The following is a 25,488-nucleotide window of genomic DNA, read 5'->3' as shown; positions in this document are numbered from 1 at the left end:
GAATTAGAAAGAACTTCCAGAAAGAAAATGGTACTTTGAAATGAAAAAGTTAGTTTTAGCCTAAAGAGCAGATTAGACACAGATGAAGAAAATTTATGAGCTAGAAAACAGATCTGACTGAAATTAAGTACAAGGAGATAGAGTTGATAAATATGAAATTGGGATTAAAAGACATGGAGAACAGAATGGTAATGTCCTCTCTCATAGGAGTTCAAGAAGGACAGAATACACAAAATGTGGGAAAGGCAAAATTTAAAAGATTCCAGAATTGATGAGACAGGACTCCTCTGATTCAGCAAGCATAATGAATTCCAGATAGAATAAATAAAATGCTAGACACAGACACATTTTAGTAAAACTGCAGTGTACCAAAGACTAAGAGACTTAAAAGCAATCAGTAAAAAAAAAGAAATCACCTACAAACAACAAAGAGTGATCTTTTTTGTTAAACAACAACGAAAGAAGACAGATAGTATAAAGTAATATGTTCATAGTATTGAGAGACAACACTTGTCAACATACAGTTCTAGACTAAATTTATAAGTGAGGGCAAATTAAAAACAGTTCCAGGTAAACGCTAAGAGTAATTACTATCAAGAAATCACTGCTAAAAGAACAATCTAAGAGCTCCCACTAAGGTGCATTTGGATATTTGAGGGACATTTTTGCTTTATGAAATAACTAAGGAGTTCTATTAGCATGAGGATGGGAGCTAGAAAAGCTAAATTTTCTACAGTGATCAAGATAGTCCTATACTATGAATCCAGTCCCAATGCTGGTAGTGACTTGCTGAGAAACACATAAGAAGTAAGATACAAGAAAGGATGATGAACAAAAAATTGTAGAACACTTGGATTAGCTGTTCATAAACAAAAAGAAAAATGACTAAGTTTGAGGGATATATAAATGAAACAAAAGTAAAATACTAGAAACAGCCCCATTATAATTAAGGTTTCCCCAAATCTGAGTCATTTGGGAGAACAGCTGAATTACTGATAAGGTTTTAGTCTAAAATTGTATGGGTAATAGCCACATAAGCACAGACACAAACTGAAAGTAAAAAATGGAGAAAAGATGAGGCAAATATCAAGCAAAAAAGTCAGCATAGCCACAGTAATATCAGGCATTATAGCTTCTAGGGTAAAAACCATTATTACAAGTAAAGAGGATCATAACCTAATGGTAAAAAATTTCAACTCACCAGGAAGGAATGCTGATTCTAAAATTAGATGCACATAGTAACATAGTTTCAAAGATATAAGGAAAATAATTGCTGCCAGGAAAAACTGTTAAACCCACCATTCAGATAAACTTAAAAAGTCTCCTTTAATAACAGATATGGTTGGGCTTCCCTGGTGGCGCAGTGGTTGAGAGTCCGCCTGCCGATGCAGGGGACACGGGTTCTTGCCCCGGTCCGGGAAGATCCCACATGCTGCGGAGCAGCTGGGCCCGTGAGCCATGGCTGCTGAGCCTGCGCGTCTGGAGCCTGTGCTCCGCGACAGGAGAGACCACAACAGTGAGAGGCCCGCGTACCACCAAAAAACAAAAAAAACAAAAAAAAACAGATAAGGCGATAACAGATTGAAGTATAAAGAAGATATGAACTATGCAAGTAACAAGGATGAGTTAACAGACATACAGAAAACCTTGCAGTCAACAAATAGAGAATACATACTTCCTTCAAGCACATTCATAAAGACTGATCTCTTATAAGTAAGTCAAATACCAAAAGAAAATCTATCATACAGAACATGTTCCCGGTCAACACTGTAATTCTACAATTAAGTTGTAAAATGTTAGGAGAAGATAGCCAAAATACCTCCCATAACTTTAGAATATAAAAAACAAAAGGTTTAATAATTAACAGGTCATAGTTAAAATAATAAAAACATTGTTTTGATTAACATATCCTACCGATATAATACGATCTCCTTTCCTGAGCTCTCCACTAAGATCAGCAGGTCCGCCAGCCAAAATAAAGGAAATAAATATTCCTTCTCCATCTTCACCTCCTACAATGTTGAAACCAAGGCCTGTTGAACCACGATGAAGAACAACTTTTCTAGGTTCCCTGAAAATTAAAAAAATATTGAATACCTTAAAACATATAGAGAACTTGACTTTCTATCAATGAGAATTCCCTACTGATAAATCATATTTCCATATTATAAAAAAAGTCAGATGAAATTTAAAGTTTTCTAAACTCTGGGGTAAAGAGATTCTTTCCAAGCCTAGAAATTAAAAGGAAAAATCCTAATTTTATATAGAAGCTAAAAATCCTTGTTAAGAAACAAACATAAAACTAAAATAAAAAGGAGAAAATGTGGAAATTAAAAAATAATGATATAAAGAGCATACTCAAAAAATAATACTCATGAAAAGCTGATGTTGCACACACTTCACTGCCTAAGAAGCAGTCACTGTCTCTACTTCTTACATGTTGTAAAAGGCAGATATCCCTTTGTCTTAGAGAAGGTAGGAAGGCCCCCTTTCTACTCTCAAACGGATCAATCATGAATAACTTATGCCAGTCACTGCAATTTCACTCCTGTTTGCTAAGGTGAGGCTATGACCCTATTCTGGTCTCTAAGAAATAACAGGAAATTTTACTGTCACTTCCCAAAGAAAGACTCTAACAAGGACAAAGCATATTCTGTCCCCATACAAAGCGTATTTGTTCCCCTCCTTATTCCAAATCACTCCCACACAAAAGAATGAACTATAAAATCCTGTTACTGATTTGGACATATCACAATCATGAAGATAACCAGCAGAATCCCAGAGATACCATGGACCTAGTTTTGCTACACAAATGTTAGAAATGCCCATCTCTAGACTTTCTATATAAAGTAATTAAATATCTTTATTTCTTAAGTCACATCCCTCCAATTCATCTACCTATCTCTGCTTTTCATCCATTCTAAGATGCATCTCTTTTGTTCCCTCCAACTCCCAATTTAAAATCTCTGAAATCAGAATACATCTTACCACTAATAACATTTCCCATTTGCTGCCACTTATACATAATTGTGTGAAAACCATTTACATCTTCCAGTAAGACCATGAAAATTCCAAGAGCTGACTGTTTTAGATATGATGAATCACAGAATATCATTTGAGATTAGAATGTATCATATTTGGTAAATATTTTAAAAATTTAATTTGCTTTTTCTAAAACACTGCAGAAAGCTTTTGGTAACAAACGGCTTAACAGAAGTAAATATTTCTAAAAACTGTATTTTAGGGATCCTTCCATATAATGTGGAATTAATCTTCTTAAATATTTGTCTGCTCAAAACTTAAAGCGGTGTGTTTTCTAGTCATACATAGGTATTCATCATTAATCAGCTTTGTCAGTTCACTTACAGGATTAACAAAATTATACTGAGTATTTTCTTGTCAAAAATGGCAAAATTCAACAATATGTTGTTTAGGAAATATATACATAAACACCTATATGAAAGAAAAAAGGGAATAGTAAATCCAAAATTCAGGAAAGGAGTTAACTTGGTGGGGCAATGTAGGAGAAGCAGGGTAGGATCAGGGGCACAAGACAGGTTTCACTATACTGGTCTTACTTCCTTGTTAGATTGTGGACTCATGGTTTAGGGTTCCTATAATACATTAAAATATATGTATGAATTATAATTTTGCATTAGCAAATAATAATTAAAAAATACCCTGCTGAAATCCAATAGTATTTCCAGAGGAAAATAAATTGAATTTTCAAATAACATAAGCACTTGAAGAGATGCTCAACATCATTAGGCACTAGGGAAATGCATCAACATCACAATGAAATACGTCTCACCTATAACAATGGCTATAAAACAAAACAAAAGAGAAAAAACAAATGTTGCTGAAGATGTGGAGAAACTGGAATCCTCATATATTGATGGTGGGAATGTAAAACGGGGTGGCTGGTACAGAAAACAGTTAGGTGGTTCCTCATGAACCTAAACATAGTTACCATATGACCCAGTAATTCCACTTCTAGGTATGTATCTAAAGGAACTAAAAGCAGGTATGCAAGCAGATATGTGCATGCCAGTGTTTATCCCAGCATTATTCACAATACCCAAAAGGTGGAAACAACCCAAGTGTCCATCAACAGATGAATGGATAAACAAAATGTTGTACATACATATAATGAAATGTTATTCAGCCATAACCAGAAATGAAGTTCTGATACATGCTACAACATGTATGAATCTTGAAAACATCATTATGCTATGTGAAAGAAGCCAGATACAACAGGTTAAGTATTATAAGATTCCACTACATGAACAATTTAGAATGTGAAAATTCAGAGAGAAAAAATGTAGATTAGAAGCTACCAGGAGCTGGGAGAACAGGGAAATGTGGAATTACTGCATAATGGTTATAGAGTTTGTCTGAGGTGATGAAAAGGGTTTGTTTCTTTTCTTTTGCTGCGCCATGCGGCATGTGGGATCTTAGTTCCCTGACCAGGGATCAAACCCACGCCCCCTGCATTGGAAGCGTAGTCTTTTTTTTTTAAAAAAAACATCTTTAGGGGCTTCCCTGGTGGCGCAGTGGTTGAGAGTCCGCCTGCCGATGCAGGGGACGCAGGTTCCTGCCCAGGTCCAGGAAGATCCCATATGCCACGGAGCAGCTGGGCCCGTGAGCCGTGGCCGCTGAGCCTGTGGGTCCGGAGCCTGTGCTCCGCAACGGAAGAGGTCACAACAGTGAGAGGCCCACATACGGCAAAAAAAAAAAAAAAAAAAAAATCTTTAATGGAGTATAATTGCTTTATAATGGTGTGTTAGTTTCTGCTTTATAACAAAGTGAATCAGATATACATATATTCCCATATCTCCTCCCTCCTGCGTCTCCCTCCCACCCTCCCAGGTGGTCACAAAGCACCGAGCTGATCTCCCTGTGCTATGCAGCTGGGAAGCGTGAAGTCTTAATCACTGGATCAGCAGAGAAGTCCTGAACAGGGTTTGGAAAAAGATAGTGGTGTTGGTCATAAACATCATAAATGCAATTAATGCCACTGAATCGCAATTTGAAAATGGTTACAATAGCAAATTTTATGTTATATATATTTTACCACAATTTAAAAAATTTATAATGTAATATACTAAAAATCACTGTGTTGTACATTTTAAATGGTAAACTGTATGGTTTGTAAATCATATCTCAATAAAGCTGTTAAAAAATGAACTTTAGAATTATTAACTGTTTGTATGTTGGGATTTCTTTTATTTTCTCTTTTTATTGGTAATGCGATATAATCTCTGAAAAATTGTTTAGGGTTAAATTGTGGAGAACTTCTAATATGAAGTAAAGATATCTGTACTTCATTATCTGGGCAAAGGAGTATAATGATCAAAAGGGAGTGATAAAACACTCACCATTTAGGAAGACATATTCAATAATCAACTGCCTGATTTTTACAGAAGAATACAGAAAACAGGTAGGCCTGTTGTGTAATACTACAGAGTCCAACAAATATTCTAGACAACAGATATGTAGTGAAAAAAGATGGGGAACAGCAATCAAGATGTTAATATGACATATTTTTAATTTGAAAAATATGCTGATTAAAGACTAGATAAGCTATTAACTACTTCCTCTTTACTTCTATAAATAAGCAGTATTAGAAAATAACAGCAACAATAAAACGACCATGATATGTCAGTATACTAGCACAGACTAAAGATTAACAGCCTTGAGAATTCACACCACAAACATATAATCACAAACACTATTCTTTCCAGTAATTTTCATCCTAAAACAATTACTGAGCACCTATTAAATTAAGTTCTCAATATTGCTAACTCCTGAAGAAGAGGACAAAGACAAACACCCCTATCTGACATTTAAGAGATCACTGCTTAGAGTCAGGAGTCTAACAAATAAAGAATAATTATAATTATAAAGGTTCAAAAATAATAATGCTAACAGTAATACAATTAATAAAAACATAAAATGACATGAATTGTCATACATTTTAACATTAAATGCTATAATATGAAATACTACTACATAATTTACTTCTACAAAAGCTATAAAGCAAACTGTTCAAACATATTATCATATTACTATGTTGAATAATGTGAAAAAGATCTAAAATATTTTTTCACTTTTTTTCCCACTTAGATAAAAGAGTTTTTTGGGGAATAAAAAGACAGTTAGGGCTTCCCTGGTGGCACAGTGGTTGAGAGTCTGCCTGCCGGTGCAGGGGACACGGGTTCGTGCCCCAGTCCGGGAGGATCCCACATGTCACGGAGCGGCTGGGCCCGTGAGCCATGGCCACTGAGCCTGCGCATCTGGACTATGCTCCGCAATGGGAGAGGCCACAACAGTGAGAGGCCCGAGTACCGCAAAAAAAAAAAAGACAGTTAATCTAAAAAACTGTTAGTGAGTAATGTTAGTAATGTTAGATGGAAGTAAATTTTAGGTGTCAGAATAAGTAGCAACACTAAAAAAAAGCAGTGATTTATTTGTAATATATATATATATTTTTTTGTGGTACACGGGCCTCTCACTGTTGTGGCCTCTCCCGTTGCGGAGCACAGGCTCCAGACGCGCAGGCTCAGCGGCCATGGCTCACGGGCCCAGCCGCTCCGCGGCATGTGGGATCTTCCCAGACCGGGGCACGAACCCGTGTCCCCTGCATCGGCAGGCGGACTCTCAACCACTGCGCCACCAGGGAAGCCCTCTAATATATTTTTACACTTATGGCCCTTCAATGAACCCTCCAATAAAAAAAAATAAGGTTTAGGTTCATTACCTGTTAATAAAATTAGTCCTGAAAATTGTGACTATCCTAGTTGGCTAACTATAACTCCATCTAATAGTTGGCTTTATGTAAGAAGGATGACTATTCAGTTCGTTACCTTGTAATTTCATCATCTCCAAGCACTGCTTTCGAAACAGGTGAATATCTGGCTGGTGATGCTGGTGTCTGGCCCAAGTAGGAAGATGTGCTAACATGGTTATCAACAGGCTGAGAAGAAGCTTCAAAATAAAGTAAGTAAAAAAACACTTGAAAAAGGAAACATACCATTTAGTACCACATTTGTGGATTATCAGTTTCAAAGTTAATTAATGTATAATTCATATTCGCTCATTTATATAATAAAATTTGGTAGAGAAAATTTATTTACTAGGTAAAAAAATTAGAGAAGCTCAAGTTTCCAGGTAAAAACTAGTTTAGAAATTCAGATCAGTAAAGCAAACTTATTCCATTTGGTTTCTCTGAGAAAACAGAACTAAAAAGGAGTTTAGTTTTACAGTAACTGGAGTTACAGTAACTGATTTGCACAATGAAATCCAGGCAAGATTAATCAAAAGACTGTCATAGGAAAGACTGAACCAAACCAGTCTTAAGTACAATAACCTTATTCTTCTAAGAAGTTATTTTGCAGACTAATGTTTTTAGAAAGTATATATGGCTGATTCCTGAACAACATGGGGGTTAGAAGCACTGACCCTCCAAAAAATTGAAAATGCACATATAACTTTATAGTTGGGCCTCCATATCCATGGTTCTGCATCCACAGATTCAGCTAACCGCAGATCTGTAGTACGTACTGAAAAAATCCACGTATAAGTGGACCCACATAGTTCAAACCCATGTTGTTCAATGATCAACTGTATACTCAAAATCTGATTGTGAATAACGAAAACCGAAAGCTTTGCAAAAAGCTATGCTTGACAAAGTTTTAGAATAAATTGAGGGACTTCTGGTTTCCAGCTTGGCATATAAGAAGCTTTGAGTCATTACTCTGTCCTAACAACAACTAAAAAGGTGAACAAACTGAAAAATCAACAACCCTTTTTAGATGCTTAAGATAGAAGTCATAGGGCAAAACACTGTCCCCCAAATTAAGGACACTGAAAGGTGAATACAGAAAATCACAACTTACTAGAGCAGAAATCTCTGTGGTAACAAGTGCTGGGGTAGAGTAACCTAAACTGTAATTAACAAATTGTTGGGGGCTCAGTGTGGATGACTTTGGGAGTCAAAAACTCCAGGGGGACCCCATCATCAGGGGCCCCACATTTTTGTGAGTTTTACCTCCTAGAACTCTACAGGTTCTCACAGTGAATACTGGAGAAAAATTCTGTCATGCTTCTGGCAGGAGGAGGGGAAAAGGAACCATTTTGAAATATATTACAAGCATTTTGTTCTTCTTAACAGTCTGTCCTCAGAAGAAACTATTTAACCAGAGCCTCACCTGCTGGGGTTTTGTCAGAGCCCAACAGAGCTGGGGGAAGGGAAATAACCAAATCTAGCCAATTCTAGCCATCCTGTCCTAAGGGAGCAGAACTGGGGAGAATACTGAGAAGCACTGTGAAGAGCACTGCAGAGGCACAAGGTCACTAAGGGACTGAGACTTAATCACAGGCCTATTCAACACTTTTCCACTCCAACACCTTATCACCATATTACTAAAGGCCTATTTACAGCAGTTCCTTTTATCCAGTACATCATGCCTGGCTATCAAGAAAAAATTACAAGACACACAAAAGGCAAAAACACAGTTTGAAGAGACAGAGCAAGCATAAGAGCCAGACTCATATATGTCAGTGATGTTGGAATTATCAGACCAGGAATTTGAAACAATAATGATTAACGTGCTAATGGCTCTAATGGATAAAGAACACGATGGGCAATACAAGTGGAGAGATGAAAACTCTAAGAAAGAAACAAAAAGAAACACTAGAGATCAAAAACTCTGTAACAGAAATGAAGAATGTCTTTGATGAGCTACTAGTAGTCTGGACATGGTTGAGGAAAGAATCTGAGCTTGAGGATATCTCAATGGCAACCTCTAAAACTGAAAAGCAAAGAGAAAAAATGACTGGGGGGGAAAAACCAGAACAGAATATCCAAGAACAGTGGTAGAACTACAAAAGGTGGAACATATATGTAATGGGAATACCAAAAGCAGAAAAAGGAGAGAAAGGAATAGAAGAAATCTTTGAAACAATAATGATGAGAATTTCCTCCAATTAATGTCAGACACCAAACCATAGATCTAGGAAGCTCAGAGAACACTAAGCAGGTTAAATGCAAAGAAAAGTTACACCTAGGCATATCCTTTTCAAACTACAGGATAAAAAAAAAGGGAAGAAAAGCCCTAAAAAAAGTCACGGGAAAAAACTGCACCTTACTGATAGAGGTGCAAGGTAAGAATTAAATATGACTTCTCAGAAACCATTCAAGCAAGACAGTGGAGTGTTAAGAGAAAAAACCCACCTGTGAAATTATCCTTCAAAAGTGAAAAAGAAATAAAGACTTCCTTAAACAAACAAAAATTGAGGGAACATTTATTGCTAGTAGATCTGCCTTTTGAAATGTTAAAAGAAGTCCTTTAGAGAGAAGGGAAGTTAGTAGGCCAGAAACTCAGTTACACAGAAAGAAAGGAAAAGCACTGATGAAGGAATAAGCAAAAGTAAAATAAAACTCATTTTTCTTATTTTTCTTATTCCTGATTGAGCTAACAAATAACACTCTGTTCAAAACAATAGCAATACTGTATTCGACTATGTCTGTATATATGTTTATGTATAAATGAAATGAATGTCAGCAATGATACAAGGGATGGGAGGGAGGAATTAGGATTATTTTGTTATTATAAGGCACTCACACTATCCAAAAAGCTGTAGTGTTACCTCAAAGTGGAATTAGATTACTATACATGTATATTGCAAACTCTAGGGCAACCACTAAAAAAAAGTAAAAGAATGTAACTAATACACTAAGAAATGAGAGAAAACAGAATCACGCAAAATGCTTAATTAAAGCCATAAAAGGCAGGAAAAAAAATGGATGACAAATACAGGAGCAAAGAACAGGGTAACAAACAGAAAAGAGTAGCAAATATCATAGACATTAATCCAACTATATCAATAATCACTTAGAACATCAATGGCCTAAATGCACCAATTCCAAGACAGATACTGTCAGAGTGGGTCAAAAAACCAAGACCCAAGATATACTGTCTACAAGAAAGCCAATTTAAATATAAAGGCCTATATATTAAAAGTAAAAGGATGGAGAAAGATATACCATGCTAACACTAATCAAAAGAAAGCAGGAGTAGCTATATTAATTTCAGAAAGAGAAGACTTCAAAGTAAGGAAAATTATCTGGATTAAAGAAAGGCATTTCTTAATGACAGAGTGGTCAGTTCTCCAAGAAGACATGATAATCTTTAACACCTAACAACAAAGGGTCAAACTATGTGAGGCCAAAACAGACAGACTGAAAAGAGAAATAGATTAATCCACACCTCTTTATCAGAAATGAACAAATATAGCAGGCAGAAAATCAGGAAGGACATAGCTGAACTCAGTAACATCACTAATCAACTGGATATGATGGACACCTATAGACTACTTCATCCAGCAACAGCAGAACACATATTTTTCTTAAGCTCCCACATAACGTTCACCAAGATAGATCATGTTCTGGGCTATGAAACATACCTTTACAAATTAAAAAAAAATAGAAATCATACAATGTCCGTTCTCAGACCACAGTGAAATTAAACTAGAAATCAATAAAAATATGATAGCTAAAAATCCCCCAATACATGGTGATTAAATAACACAAACACACTCTTAAATAACGCTTGGGTCAAAGAAGAAATCTCCAGAGAAATTTTAAAAATGTTTTGAACTAAATGAAAATGAAAACACAACCTATCAAAATCTGTGGGATAGGGGCTTCCCTGGTGGCGCAGTGGTTGACAGTCCCCCTGCCGATGCAGGGGACACGAGTTCGTGCCCCAGTCCGGGAACATCCCACATGCCGCGGAGCGGCTGGGCCCATGAGCCATAGCTGCTGAGCCTGCACGTCCGGAGCCTGTGCTCCACAACGGGAGAGGCCACAACAGTGAGAGGCCCGCGTACCGCAAAAAAAAAAAAAAAAAAAAATCTGTGGGATACAGCAAAAGCAGTGCTTAGAGGGAAATTTATAGTGCTGAATGCATATATTAGAAAAAAAAGAAAGATCTAAAATGAATCATCTTAGCTTCCACCTAATAAAACTAGAAAAAGAGTAAATTAAATTCAAAGTAAACTGAAGGAAAAAAAATAATAAAAAATTAGAGCAGAAATCAATGAAATTAAAAATAGGAAATCTGGGCTCCCTAGTGGTGCAGTGGTTAAGAATCCACCTGCCAACGCAGGGGACATGGGTTTGAGCCCTGGACCAAGAAGATCCCACATGCTGTGGAGCAATGAAGCCCGTGCACCACACCTACTGAGCCTGCGCTCTAGAGCCTGCGCGCCACAACTACTGAAGCCCACGCGCCTAGATCCTGAGCTCTGCGACAAGAGAAGCCACCTCAATGAGAAGCCCGCGCACTGAAACGAAGAGTAGCCCCTGCTTGCTGCAACTGGAGAAAGCCTGCGTGCAGCAAGGAAGACCCGATGGCAGCCAAAAATAAATAAATAAAATAAATAAATTAAAAATAAATAAATAAATAAAACAGGAAATCAACAGATTAAAAAAAATCAATAAAACCAAAAGTTGGTTCTTTGAAAAGATCAATAAAATCAATAAGCCTCCAGCCAGGCTAACTAAGAAAAAAAGAGAGAAGACAGAAATGAAAGAGGGCACATCACTACAGATTCCATGGAAATTAAAAGAATAGTAAGTACTATGAAGAACTTTATGCCCACAGATTTGATAACCTAGACGAAATGGACCAATTCCTTGAAAGACACAATCTGCCAAAACTCACAAAAAAGAAACAGGCAATCTGAACAAGCCTATATCTATTAAAGAAATTGAATCCATAATGATAACCTTCAGTGGTGAGTTCTACCAAACTTTTAAGAAAGGAATTACACCAATTCTCTATAACCTCTTCCAGCAGACAGAAGCCAAGGGAATACCTCCTCATTCTATGAGGCCAGCATTATCCTAACAAAACCAGACAAAGAAATCATAAGAAAAAACCCTCTAGAACAACATCGCTCATGAACATAAATGGAAAAAATCTTCAACAAGATATTAGCAAATCAAATCCAACAATATATAAAAAGAATTATATACCACAAGCATCTGGGATTTATCCCAGGTATGCAAGGCTGGTTCAACATTCAAAAAACAATATGATCCATCACAACAACAGGCTAAAGAAAAGTTACATAATCATATCAATAGATGAAGAAAAAGCATTTGATAAAATCCAAAATATCAATTTATACGAAAATCTCTCAGTTAACTAGGAATAGTGGGGAGTATTGTCAACCTGATCAAGAATACTCGGGCTTCCCTGGTGGCGCAGTGGTTGAGAGATGCAGGGGACACGGGTCTTGCCCTGGTCCGGGAAGATCCCACACACTGCGGAGCAGCTGGGCCCGTGAGCCATGGCCGCTGAGCCTGCGCGTCCGGAGCCTGTGCAATGGGAGAGGCCACAACAGTGAGAGGCCCACGTACCGCCAAAAAAAAAAAGAATACTCTACAAAAATCCTACAGCTAACATAATACTTAATGGTGAGGAGCTTGAAGCTTTACCACTAAAATTAGGAGCAAGTGAAGGATGTCTTAGTTAATGCATTAACATAAGAAAAGGAAACAAAAGGTATGCAGATTGAGAAAGAAGCAATAAAACTGTCTTTGTAGATGTCATGATTGTCAATGTAGAAAATCTGAAAGAACTGACAAAAAAAAACTCATGGAACTAGTAAGCAATTATAGCAAGGTTGAAAGATATATTATATATATTGTATATATTAACCTTTATACAAGGTTAATATATAAAGTTGACTGCTTTCCTGTATACCAGCAATGAACAAGTGAAATTTGAAATTAAAAACACACTACCATTTACATTAGCATCCCCTAAAATGATATACTTAGGTATAAATCTAATGATCTACGTGAGCAAAACTACAAAACTCTGATGAAAGATATCAAAGAAGAACTAAATAAACTGAGAGAGAGCCTATGTTCATGGATAGGAAGCCTCAATACTGTCAAGATGTTATTAGTTCTTCTCAACTTGATCTACAGATTCAATGCAACCCCAATCAAAATACCAGTAAGTTATTTTGTGGATATTGTCAAACGGATTGTAGAGTTTATATGGAGAGGCAAAACACCTAGAATAGACAACCCAATAATGAAACAGAAGAACAAAGTTGGAGGGCTGATACTACCTGAGTTCAAGACCTCCTAAAAAGCTACAGTAATCAAGACAGTGTGATATTGGCAAAAGAAAAGGAAAATATTGGATCAATGGAATATAACAGAGAATCCAGAAATAGACTCATATATAGGCAACTGATCATTGATAAAGGAGCAAAGGCAAACACAATGGAGCAAAGGCAGTCTTTTCAACAGATGTTATTAGAACAACTGGACAACCACATGCAAAAAAAAAAAAAAGAATCTAGATATAAACCATGTGAAAATTAACTCAAAATGGATCACAGACATAGTAAAACCCCAAACTATAAAAATCCTAGAAGATAACATAGGAGAACATCTTGATTACCTTGGGTTTGGCAATGGTGTTTTAGATACAACACCAAAGGCACAATCCATGAAAGAAAACTGACAAGGTAGACCTCATTAAAATTAAACATTTCTGCTCTGTGAAAGACACTGTCTAGTGAATGAAAAGACAAGCCACAGACTGAGAGAAAATATCTGCAAAAAATATATGTGATAATGAACTTTAGCCAAAACATGCAAAGAGCTCTTAAACTCAACAAGACAACAAACAATCCAATTTAAAAATGTGCCAAAGACTCTTAACAGACACCTCACGAAAAAAGATATACAGATGGCAAATAAGCATATGAACAGATACTCCTTATCATATGACATCAAGGAAATGCTTATTAAATCAATGTGATACTGCTGAATAACTATTAGAATAGCTAAAAACCACAGCACTGATAACACAAAATGCTTGTGAAGATGTGGAGTAACAGGAACTTTCATACGTTGTTGGTGGGAAAGCAAAATGGTACAGCCACTTTGGAAGACAATTTGGCTGTTTCTTATAAAACTAAACATATTCATACCATACGACCCAGCAATTGCACTCCTTGGTTATTTACCCAAAGGAGTTAAAAACTCATGCACATTACTACGTGAAAGAAGGTTTGTTTGTTTTTTTCAAACATCTAGGCCTTCTTTAATTCAAAAGTTTATGGAAAACTTTAGCCTGTGCTATATTTTAAAATATTTACTGAATTGTTATCTCAAATTTGACAAAATCAGCAGAGGGCTTAATTAATTACTTTAATTGTTTTTAAGGAGTTTGAGGCTTTTTGGTGTAATTTGGGTATTTCAATTGGACATATGTGATATATTCAATGCCACTTTGTGAGTTTCAGGTAAATTGGAAATGTTAATCAAATTATCTAAAATGTATTTTATGAAAAGTAAAACATGACATATTTGTTTTTAATTTTTATTGGAGTACAGTTGATTTACAATGTTGTGTTGTTTTAGGTGTAAAAAGTTAAGATTTTAAAAGGCTACATACTGTATGATTCCAACTACATGGCAATCTGGAAAAGGCAAAACTATGGAGGCAGCAAAATGATCAGTGGATGCCAGAGGTTAGAGGGGAGGGAGGGATGAATAGGCAGCGCACAGGATTTTTAGGGCAATGAAGCTACTCTGTATGATACTGATAGTGGGTACATGTCATTATACATTTGTCCAAACCCACAGAATGTACAACATCAAGAGTGAACCCTAATGTATACTATGGGCTTTGGGTAGTGATATGGCAATGTAGGGTCATCAATTTTAACAAACGTACCACTCTGGCAGATGTTGGTAATAGGAGAGGCTATGCAGGTGGGACATTTCTGTACCTTTGCTTAATATTTCTGTGAACCTAAAATTGCTCTAAAATATAAAGCCTATTAAAAATAAAAAGGACATGCCCTGACACCAGCTCAGATCTGCCAACCCAATTTATAATTATTCTTTTTAATGCACCATAAAAGAATGGAAACCTGGTAAAAAACCGGAATAAAAAATAAGCAAACATTATTTATCGGTTCATTTCAATAATAAAAAACATCATTATAGGGCTTCCCTGGTGGCGCAGTGGTTGAGTCCGCCTGCCGATGTAGGGGACACGGGTTTGTGCCCCGGTCCGGGAAGATCCCACATGCCGCGGAGCGGCTAGGCCCGTGAGCCATGGCTGCTAAGCCTGCGCGTCCGGAGCCTGTGCTCCGCAACGGGAGAGGCCACAACAGTGAGAGGCTCGCGTAACGCAAAAAAAAACCCAAAAAAAACCCTAAAACATCATTAGAGTTCATCGACTGTAATTCTAGTGAGAGCTAAGAACAGAAAATTATAAAGCTATTCCTGACCCAGGTAAGCAACACATTTCAGTTGTAACTTCCAAAAGCACAACACATCTGAATTATGTGCATTACTATCAGTAACACATAGAAACAATATTTAACTTTCTTGAGGTATTAACTATGATAAAGTTACTAGGTATTTCAAAATCTAGCTGTAATATTTATTATTTAACCATGAATCTCTTCTTTCACTACATTACCGAGTGCCTTCTATGCACAAAGCATTATAACACCCACTGGGAAAACAAAAGTGCAAGGATCATTACTTCAAATTACTACAGTGGCCAGATAGGTTACATATATGAGTGAAGTAACCTGAGTGAAAGACAGTAGGTAGTGACTGGAAGTATGGTGTACTGGAAACAATTATGTGCTATCAAAAGGAGACAGCAAAAAAACAAACAAAAAAAAAAGGAGATAGCATCTATACATCTCTTTCTGTAATCATACAAAAAGGAAAAAGTCTATAATGTCTATTAATAGTATAGAGCTTAGAAGTCCAGAGCCATCTTTGATTTTATACGTTTGCAGTCTCCAATAGCAATTTCTTCCCATCCAATTCATATATAAGATACTCTTCTGCATTTGAGCCAAAGGATTTTCTACCAATGGCTCTTCTGAAGTCCAAAGTCTTTCTTGGGTGATATGTAAGAATATATGTGATTTTCAAGGGAACCGGCATGTTGCCCTAAAGCAACAGACATGCACGTGAACCATTATAATCACTGGCCATTTAAAGTCTAGAGTTTACTGATTTTTTACTCAAATTTCTTTGCTGCATTATCAAGTTTGGCTGAAACAAACAAACAAAAAAACCCAACTGGGCAAGAAATTCGGTCAACTGCTCAAGCCAGAAAATGTACCTTTTCCCTACCATATCCAGACTGTGCCTTTATTCAATGGACCTTTTCTGAAGGAGTCATTCTCACATGTAAGGCATAGTATCTCATATGGCAGGAACTAAAAATTAATGCTCCTGTCAAAGAAATGACTGCCCAAAGAATGATTAGTTAAAACAGTGCTATTTCCTATACCCCAAATCCTAAGTAAAAAGATTCCTCAGAGAACTGCAAAACAAGGGAGGCTAAATTATTGTCCTTAGATACCAAGATTAATGACCCAAACCCTCCAAAGTTTAGGAAAGAAGCCAAGTGGAAGAGCTTAAAGTAAAAGCAGGAAGAGAGCAGTGGCCAAATCAGAAGTTTAACAAGGCCTTCCACCTGAACAGAATATAAAAGTGAAAAGATATATAAATGCAAAAGCATGAGAATTTTAATATCATCAAAGAAACTATGTTCTCTATCAGATCCGATGAACTTTTTTTTTTTTTCAGTAATAAACCTTCTATTCCTGGGTACCATATTTTGTCTATTATCCATATGTGGATTACAGCTATAGGAGTGTGACCCCATCTGAGATTTATGGTCATAACTTAAACTACAATTCTGTGCTTTTCTCTAGGCATGTTCTGCTTTTTAGGGAGCAGGAATGGATGAAGACAGCAGGTTGAACCAGGGTTGGGATTCTGCCAGTGAAGATGGAGAGGGCAAGAAAGTAGAAGATATATGCAATGAAGTGAATATCACGACAAACCAAGGAGGCTAAGTTAAAAAAAAGTAGACAAGTAGAAACACAAGGGGACAACCAAGTAATGGTGTCAAATGATTGAAGGTCAAAATGCGAATGAATTGTTAGAACAGGAGTAAATAAACTGATGGATGTAGTCAGAGAATGGGATGATTTAAATCAAGATTTTGGAGGTGGTGAAGGTATTGACGATGATAAGATCTAAATTATTGTCTTGGAACCAAGTATCTGAGTTGGAGTGGAGGGCAGGAGAGCTAGAAAGAAGGAGATCAACAAAGAAGCCAGGTTGTTGAATGAATCAGTGTGCATTTTGCCTGGACATCACTAAGAATGACAATGTGAATGTGTATCAAAGGACAATGGACCTGACACTAAAATCTTCAGTGACCAAAGCCAGATTGATGAGGAGGAAACTACATGACTAACAACATAAGGGACAGGCAGGTAAGTTGAATAGTCTGATGGCAAGGGCTTCACAAGAGCTGACAGGTAAAAATCATTTATGTAAAAAGTTTTCAAATACAAATGCTTTTTAAAACACACATAATAAGTTACTTATGAATTGCGTCTATAGTATAAGCATGGACTGTTAAGTGTACAACAAAATTCATAAGAAGAGAAACAGAACAGAAGTTGAACTAGCACGGTAAACTTCAACTTTTTCACAATATTCTATTAGTTCAATAACAGATGGAAAAAAAGGGACGAAATATTCTACATATGCCTATAGGGAAAACAATCATTATTTACTACTCTTTAGGACTAGCTCTGCCATTTTTTAAATGTCATATTATTTTATATAAAAAGAGATAATTCAATAAAAAGTAACATTTTTTCCAGTTCAACACATTTTTAAGAAGCAGCCTGGCTATTTGTATATTTGGCCATAATCAGGATGCCAACTCTCAATCTGTGGAACAACTGGGACATAGCTGTCTTGAACAGATAAAGCAGCATAATAAATAATATTTAAATTGGTGAATAAAAGAGCTCATCATTGAATTTGCATCTCCTAATAACAAATAAAATACATCAAGTCCTTATATAAAGCTTCTGTGAAAGACCAAATATATGGAAGAACTTTAAACAAGTAGTAAAGTTCTTTTCTGACACAAATGATGTATAAGACATCATTTCTGTCCATTAAAAAGACTGAATACTATTAAGAGAATAATTCAGCTATACTTGAGTAATTAATGAATCAATGAGCAGATAATGAAGATGCATCACTGGAGGACAGTATATATACACTTTAAAATATAATTTGTATTTAGCTTCTAATGATTAATGATTGTAATGAACTTTTTGACATTTTAAAACTGGAAACATTGCCACTTACAAAATCACAAAATCACAAATATCTTTAAAATTCTACAATTTAAAAAAGGAAAACTTGGAAAAGCAGATTACAGAGTACATTTATGATCTTTATTACACATGGATGATTCTAGTATTGACTCAACATACCAAACAAATAAAACTTTCATTTTTCAAACAACATGAACACATTAAGAATATATTTAAATCTCATCTCGGCTTGTACATTAAAAAAGAAAATCAAATAGGAAACTTAAAATTATAAGTACTTTCATTACAGTTCATTTCTAGGCAATACAATTGTACTGTGCACAAACAGAGTTAGGTAATACACTAAGAGTTTGAAGTACAAAGATAATATCTATGCTCACACAGTTGAGAGTATAGAAAAGCCCAGGTTTTACAAATATTTTAAGTTACTGTTTCTCAAAGTGCAGCCCATGAACCAGCAGCATCAGAAGCATCAGAATTGCCCTGCTTGTTAAAAGAATTAATTGCTTGCTAAAGTATATTTCTGTGCTCCATCCAAAAATTATTAGAACAAAATAAGAAGCCACATTACTTGCAAATACCTTTGGTGACTGTTACTTATATAAAAGTTTGAGAATCAATGCCTTAAATGTTAAAAGTAATTACTGCTATGAAATTACAGGTGAAAAGGTGAAAAAGCCATCTCCACTTATTATTATGAAGATTCTGACTTAAAATTGGTTTTTAAAATGATTAGGTTAAAATGCTTTATAGTTCTTTTAAAAATATTTGTATAATGTTTAAACTTTATATTGGGAATCTTCATTAAAATACATCACATCTAAGGAAACAAGATTTAAGCAAACAGACTTACAGTTGGTGATATCAGGTGGTGCATAGCCATCATTCATATACATACTTGTGGGTTTTGCCACTTTCAAAAAAACAAAATCAGATGTGTTCTTTAAGGCAGTTACTGCTTCTTCATGAGTAACTTCTTCTAAACACACAGTATTCACCTAAAAGAAAATCCCAAAAGTTTTACTTCTTCCTTCCCACTTGGAATGTCATTTTTTTCGCCCCTATTGCTCTGGGTATAATCTTCGGTACAATGTTGAATAGGAGTGGTAGTTTGTGTCTTTCTAGGACTTTGCCCATTTCATCTAAGTTACCTAAATGTGTTGGTATAGAGTTATTCATAAATAAAAGTATTCCCTTATGTTCTCTCTTTCATTCCTACTTTTAGAAATTTGAGTCATTTTTTTTTTTCCTGGTCAGTCTAGCTAAAGGTTTGTCAATTTTTTTTTTTTTTTTTTTGCTGTACACGGGCCTCTCACTGTTGTGGCCTCTCCCACTGCAGAGCACAGGCTCCGGACGCGCAGGCTCAGTGGCCATGGCTCACGGGCCCAGCCGCTCCGCGGCATGTGGGATCCTCCCGGACCAGGGCACGAACCCGCATCCCCTGCATCGGCAGGCAGACTCCCAACCACTGCACCACCAGGGAAGCCCAAGGTTTGTCAATTTTGTTGATCTTTTCTAAGACCCAAGTTTTGGTTTTGTTGATCTTCTCTACCAACATAGACAATATGGTTGTCCTATTTCCTATATTGTTAATTTCTGTTCTAATCCTTTCTCTTCTGCTAGCATTAGGTTTAGACTGCTCCTCTTTTTGGTAAACATTTTCTTTTAAAAAGAAATAAAACACTATAAATGTTTCTAGTGTTTTAAATTACAGTGCACTAAACAAATGTTCATTTTAGTATATTTTCCATTTCCCTAATACGTGACTTTATAATCGACTGCAGGAGACTTTTAAATGTTTTGACGAAAACTTCTAAAGGTCACAGAACAATCCTGACTTTCACCACTGATTACTAATAATGCTTTGCAGGATTTCAACTGCATGGTCATTTTTATGGTCCCACCCTACTGTGTACAGTGAGGACTTGCTGCATTTTGAAATACACAACTGTGGTATACTGTTCTTCTGATGGCCTGAAATGAGACATAAGTAACTGTGATGCAAAGAGAGGATTAATAAATGCCACACATTAGAGCTGTCTTCTTGGAAAAGCTCACTCTGGCATGTCCCTCTTGGAACCTGGCCACCACTTTGTGAGAAGCTCAAGTTAGCCATGTGGACAGCCCACTGGAGAACTGAATACCTGGCTAACAGCCCCAGTTGAGTTCCTAGATGACAGCCAAAACCAACCGGTCCACTATATGTGAGCCAACTTGGAGGTGGACCCCTGGCCCTAGTTGAGCCACCCCAGTAGACATTATATGGAATAAAGACAGGCTACCCTGGCCAAACATATCCAAATTGCAGAAGTGTAAGCAAATAAATAATTGTTGTCATTTTAGCCACTAATTTTTGTTTTTTCTTATGCAGCATTAGATAACTGATAAAAGAGCTGACAAGATTTGCTGAGGTGATTCAATGTGGAGTGGGAAAGAAAGAGAATGATCCTAAAGTTTTAGACTTGGGGAAATTAGAAGGATAAAGTTCCCGTTTAATGAGATGTGAAAATTATGCAAAGAGCAGAATTTGGGGGGGCAAGGTGGGGTGGGTTGCCGTGATTTGAAAGTTCATTTTTAGATACAGTTGTACTTCGGTATCTGTGGGGGAATGATTCTATAACCCCACTACCCCCCATCACCCTCCTCGAGGATAAAAAAATTTGCAGATTCTCATGTTCCTTAAGTAAAATGGCGTAGTATTTGCATATAAGCTACGCACACCCTCACCTTATACTTTAAATCATCTTTAGATCACTTATAATACCTAATATAAAATAAATGTCATGTAAATTCAAGTTTTGCTTTTTGGGAACTTTCTGGAATTTTTTTCCACCAAATATTTTCGATCTTCAGTTGGTTGAATCCACAGACGTGGAACCCACGGATACAAAGAGCCAACTGTATATTATATTTGAGATGACTCTTGAGACATAGAGAAGGAGACTGAAGTTCAGAAAACAATACTTATTACTATCATGTACAATAAGACGCAGTAAGTTATTTGACCACCTATCAAAGAGAGAAGAGAATATGTTCAAGTATTGAGTCCTGGATCACTTCAATGTTTAGAAGTTAGGGAGAAGATGCACCGAAAAGGAGAATGAGAAGGAATGGCTGGTGAGCTAAGAGGAATAGCAAGATAGAGGGTGACTATCAGGCGAACTGGAAAGAGTGTTTTAAGAAGGAAGAAGGTATGTCAAATGCCTGATACATCAATTAAGGTGAAAATTAAGAATTGAATAATTTCAGTGGAATTATGGCAACAAAAGCCTCCCTAAACGGTAAATCAGCATGAATTTCTGGCTCCCTACCCCTAAAATTGATTTTGGAAGAAGGATAAAGAAGACACAGTATGTAAGAAATTAAAAATAAAAGTGAGAAACGTAGTGGAGAAAGAAGGTTGTTTGGAAATGGTGTGTGTTGGTGGGGGGTGTATGCAATGATGAGGGAGTGTTGGTTGTAGCTTGGGGCAAAGAGTGGCAAGTCATAGCTGTGAGAGGATAAGTTAGAGAGAAGCAGTTGAAGGACAGTTCCTTCCTCCTCCCTGTCATTAACTCAAAAATAATTAGTTGCTCTTCCTAGCATAACTATTAAAAAAGGGCAAATAAATAAATAGGAGATAGACCAAATCACCACTATACCAGACTTTGTTTGTATGCCTTTTCAGATTCACTTGAGCCTATGTGTCCACTAGGCTTTGGTTGCTTGGTTAGGGGAGAGTCCTAGCTACTGCTACTCTCATATTGTCCCCTAACATTATGAGCTCTTTCAACCTCTTCTGGAGTAAAGGCTGGGCTTGGGTTTGGCTGACGTGTTCCACATAGTGAGAGCTGTAACATATTAGAAGACCACATCTGACCTGTCTAGACCACGAGGCTCTAGCTCTTCTCATGACTTCTGGGTTCAGGGGAAGTGCTGTGCCAGAGTGTGGGAACTGGCTTCCTTAGCATTTGTCCAGAGGGGCTGGGTAACACAGTCGAGAAATCTAGGACAGTTAACCCCCATGGGGTTAGACTCTAACTAACAAGAGACAAGAGACTAAAAGGCGTCAGTAGATAAAATCCTTTCTTTTCCCTGGATGGCTGGATCTAAGGTTTAGCAGTTCCACATTGCCTGCCTGGGAGACTGTCCTACATAACAAGCAATCAGCTACATTTTCTTATGATTTTATAGCCAGTTCAGAAACATAATACATTGTATTGGCTTTCCCTCATTCTCTGCCTCACTTTTCATTTTCACTCACTCTAGCTTCTCTGAAGTTATACCTCCCAATAATACCTTAGCAGAGTAGCTTTTCTTCAGGTTTTGTTTTTCTAGGGAACATGAACTAAGACAGTTATTGATGAAGATTGGATAAATAAATTGTGATACAGTCTACAGTCCCAGAATAGAATATTATGAAGAGGGTAAATGAATAAATCTCAGCTCTAGGCAACAATATGGATAAGTCTCAGTAAAACAATATTGAGTGAGAAAAGTATTAAAAAAGACTATATACAGCACAATAGCCTTTAAAAATTTTCAAAACACACACTACTAAACAAAACATTTAGGAATATGTATGTGCTAAAGCAATCTTTAAAAAACAAAGGAATGAGGAACACAAGTTGTTGATATTCTAGTTCTTGGGTTGGGTAATGACTAGCAGTTTTTACTATATTATAAATAAAATAATTGATTAATTAATTAAAGTAAGAAAGGGAAAAACAAGGTCACACATGAACAAAGGATGATGATGTTATGAACCTAAGGATTATGACTAAACAATTCTGTGCGTCCAAGCCCCTAAACAGAATGAAAGAAAAAGAGAGGGGAGCTAGTAGAGGAAATGGTAGTGGCAAATAAAGAATCATTTTTCAGGTTTTGACTAAAGCAAGACTAGTATTCACTCATGGAAATATCATTTAAACATTTTTGGCACGTAGAAATTCAGTCTGTCAGAAAAAAAAAGACATCAAAGTGATTTTTAAAACAATGGATTTCTTATACTCACTGCTAAAAGTTTATCTCCAATCTGAAGTTTACCATCTTTATGTGCTGCACCTCCTTCAATTATTTTGGTTACATAGATGCTATTATCCCCAGGAATATGTTGATTTCCAACACCTCCTGCAATGCTGAACCCAAGACCTGTATGGAAAACACTAGTTTTAGAATTTCACCAATATATGTAAACTTAAGTCCAAATGACTGAAAACTAGGTGATAACTTCACCAAACTAATGTTTTTTTAAAACAGAAAATTATCTATTTACCTATTTTAAAAATCCTAAGTATTTTGTAATCAGGGGCAATTACATATATAGGTGCTCCTATAGTTACAAATGAGAAACTTTTTACCCCCAGGTTACTTAAAAAAAAAAAAAATTTATTTATTTATTTATTTATTTAATTGGCTGTGCCAGGTCTTAGTTGTGACACACAGGATCTCTGTTGTGCCGTGCGGGATCTTTTAGCTGCGGCATGCAGGCTCCTTTAGTTGTGGCATATGGGATCTAGTTCCCTGACCAGGGATCGAACCCGGCCCCCTGCATTGGGAGCGTGGAGTCTTTAGCTGCTGGACCACCAGGCAAGACCCCCCCACCCCCAACCAGGTTACTTCTTAAAGTGTCTTTGTAAAATGCATTTGTTTATTAGTTCAAAGAGATGGTGTAAAATTGCTTCACTTTTGTTTCCATCATAATTGCACTTCTTACTAACACTTTTAACACTTCCACAAGATTAAAACTGAGAAAAAAAAATTAGTGGTGGGCAGAACCAACAGCTTCAGAAATGCAGATGCTGCTTCTCTTTTCAATATTCTATGAATTAATTTTAAGTAAGGAGCTTCAATAATTCATAAATCCCATAGCTTTGATGCCAAACCTGTAGCTCTCTATGCATTTTTCCATGAAGCCACAAATTAGAATCAATATTTCCATTTATCCTCAATCCCATCCATGTTTTCAAAATTCAGATCACATCCTAACAGTCTTCATTGCAGATGTAACTCCTGATGACATGTTCATAAATATTTTTTTCTTTTAGCCTGTGTATCTGCATTTTATGCACTTAGTAGATTAACGATTACAAGTTAATATCAACACTACACATGACTGCAAAATGTTTGCATAGTATTCTACTTAAGACAAAAATCAGTAGAAATAACACAGAAATTCTAAAAATTCACTAAGTTCTGTAGATTACCAGCATTGTTAATCTTAGAATGTGTGTCATAAATAACTTCATAGTTACATTTCACTTAGAGATTTCTTACTTAATAATTTGTCTTTGTTTGATTTATTTCATACCTTTAGGACCTTTAATGAGCTTTATTTCCATTATTTTTTCTGATACTGGTTTCCGTCTTTTTACGTACAAGCGTACAATAGATCCCGCTTCTTTCAATGCTTCAACTGCTTTGCTATGTGTCACATCACGAACGTCTACTTCATTTACTCGCAATATACAGTCATTGACCCTGAGGAAAAAAAACATTAAAAATTAAATATTAAAATTTTAATATCAATTTTTCTCTTTGCCAATTTTCTTTTCTTGACAAGAGAATTATTTACTGGAATTATTTATAAAAAACTGCATGTTAAATTCCAATGTATCAAAAACTCATATAAATACAAACATTTCCCAAGGGCCAGCAAAGGAAACAGTGCAAATAACAGATCATTATACAAAAATATTAAATAATAACGACAGCTATAATTTTTTTTTTGGGGGGGGCTGTGTCTGGGTCTTCGTTGCTGCACGTGGGCTTTCTCTAGTTGCGACGAATGGGGGCTACTCTTTGTTGCGGTGCATGGGCTGCACATTGCAGTGGCGGTCTCTTGTTGGGGAGCACAGGTTCTAGGCACGTGGGCTTCAGTAGTTGCAGCACATGGGCTCAGTAGTTGTGGAACACGGGCCTTAGAGGGCGTAGGCTTTAGTAGTGGCTGTGCATGGGCTTAGCAGTTGTGGCTCGCAGGCTCTAGAGCGCAGCCTCAGTAGTTGTGGCACATGGGCTTAGCTGCTCTGCAGCATGTGGGATCTTCCCAGACCAGGAAGCGAACCCGTGTCCCCTGCTTTGGCAGGCAGATTCCTAAACACTGTGCCACCAGGGAAGTCCTGACAGCTGTAATTTGTATGATTACGTATAGAAATTAAGATATTTTAGAAAAACAGCAAATATTTATTTAGCACTAACCACATGCTAGGAACTTCTTTTAGTGTTTTAACCCTTACAACAATCTGTAAGGTAGATACATATTTATATCCCCATTTTATAGGTAGA

General features: G+C 36.5%; 1 protein-coding gene across 7 annotated transcripts in view; it reads right to left on the bottom strand.

Moving 5' to 3' along the window:
* DLG1 (discs large MAGUK scaffold protein 1) overlaps positions 1 to 25,488 on the bottom strand; it is a 270,885-nt gene that overhangs the window by 94,688 nt on the left and 150,709 nt on the right. For all 7 annotated transcript variants that reach the window (XM_060150350.1, XM_060150351.1, XM_060150347.1 and 4 more), the window contains 5 exons: positions 24,515 to 24,684; positions 23,219 to 23,355; positions 19,079 to 19,223; positions 6,867 to 6,987; positions 1,915 to 2,071 (listed from right to left, as the gene is read on the bottom strand). In XM_060150350.1, coding sequence (XP_060006333.1) covers positions 1,915 to 2,071; positions 6,867 to 6,987; positions 19,079 to 19,223; positions 23,219 to 23,355; positions 24,515 to 24,684 — 730 coding nt within the window. The remainder of the gene's footprint in view (positions 1 to 1,914; positions 2,072 to 6,866; positions 6,988 to 19,078; positions 19,224 to 23,218; positions 23,356 to 24,514; positions 24,685 to 25,488) is intronic.

The sequence above is a fragment of the Lagenorhynchus albirostris genome, chromosome 5 (genome assembly GCF_949774975.1).
Source record: "Lagenorhynchus albirostris chromosome 5, mLagAlb1.1, whole genome shotgun sequence".
NCBI classification, from domain to species: domain Eukaryota; kingdom Metazoa; phylum Chordata; class Mammalia; order Artiodactyla; family Delphinidae; genus Lagenorhynchus; species Lagenorhynchus albirostris.
Note: the sequence above shows the minus strand (reverse complement) of the source record. Positions and strands in the feature narration are given on the sequence as shown.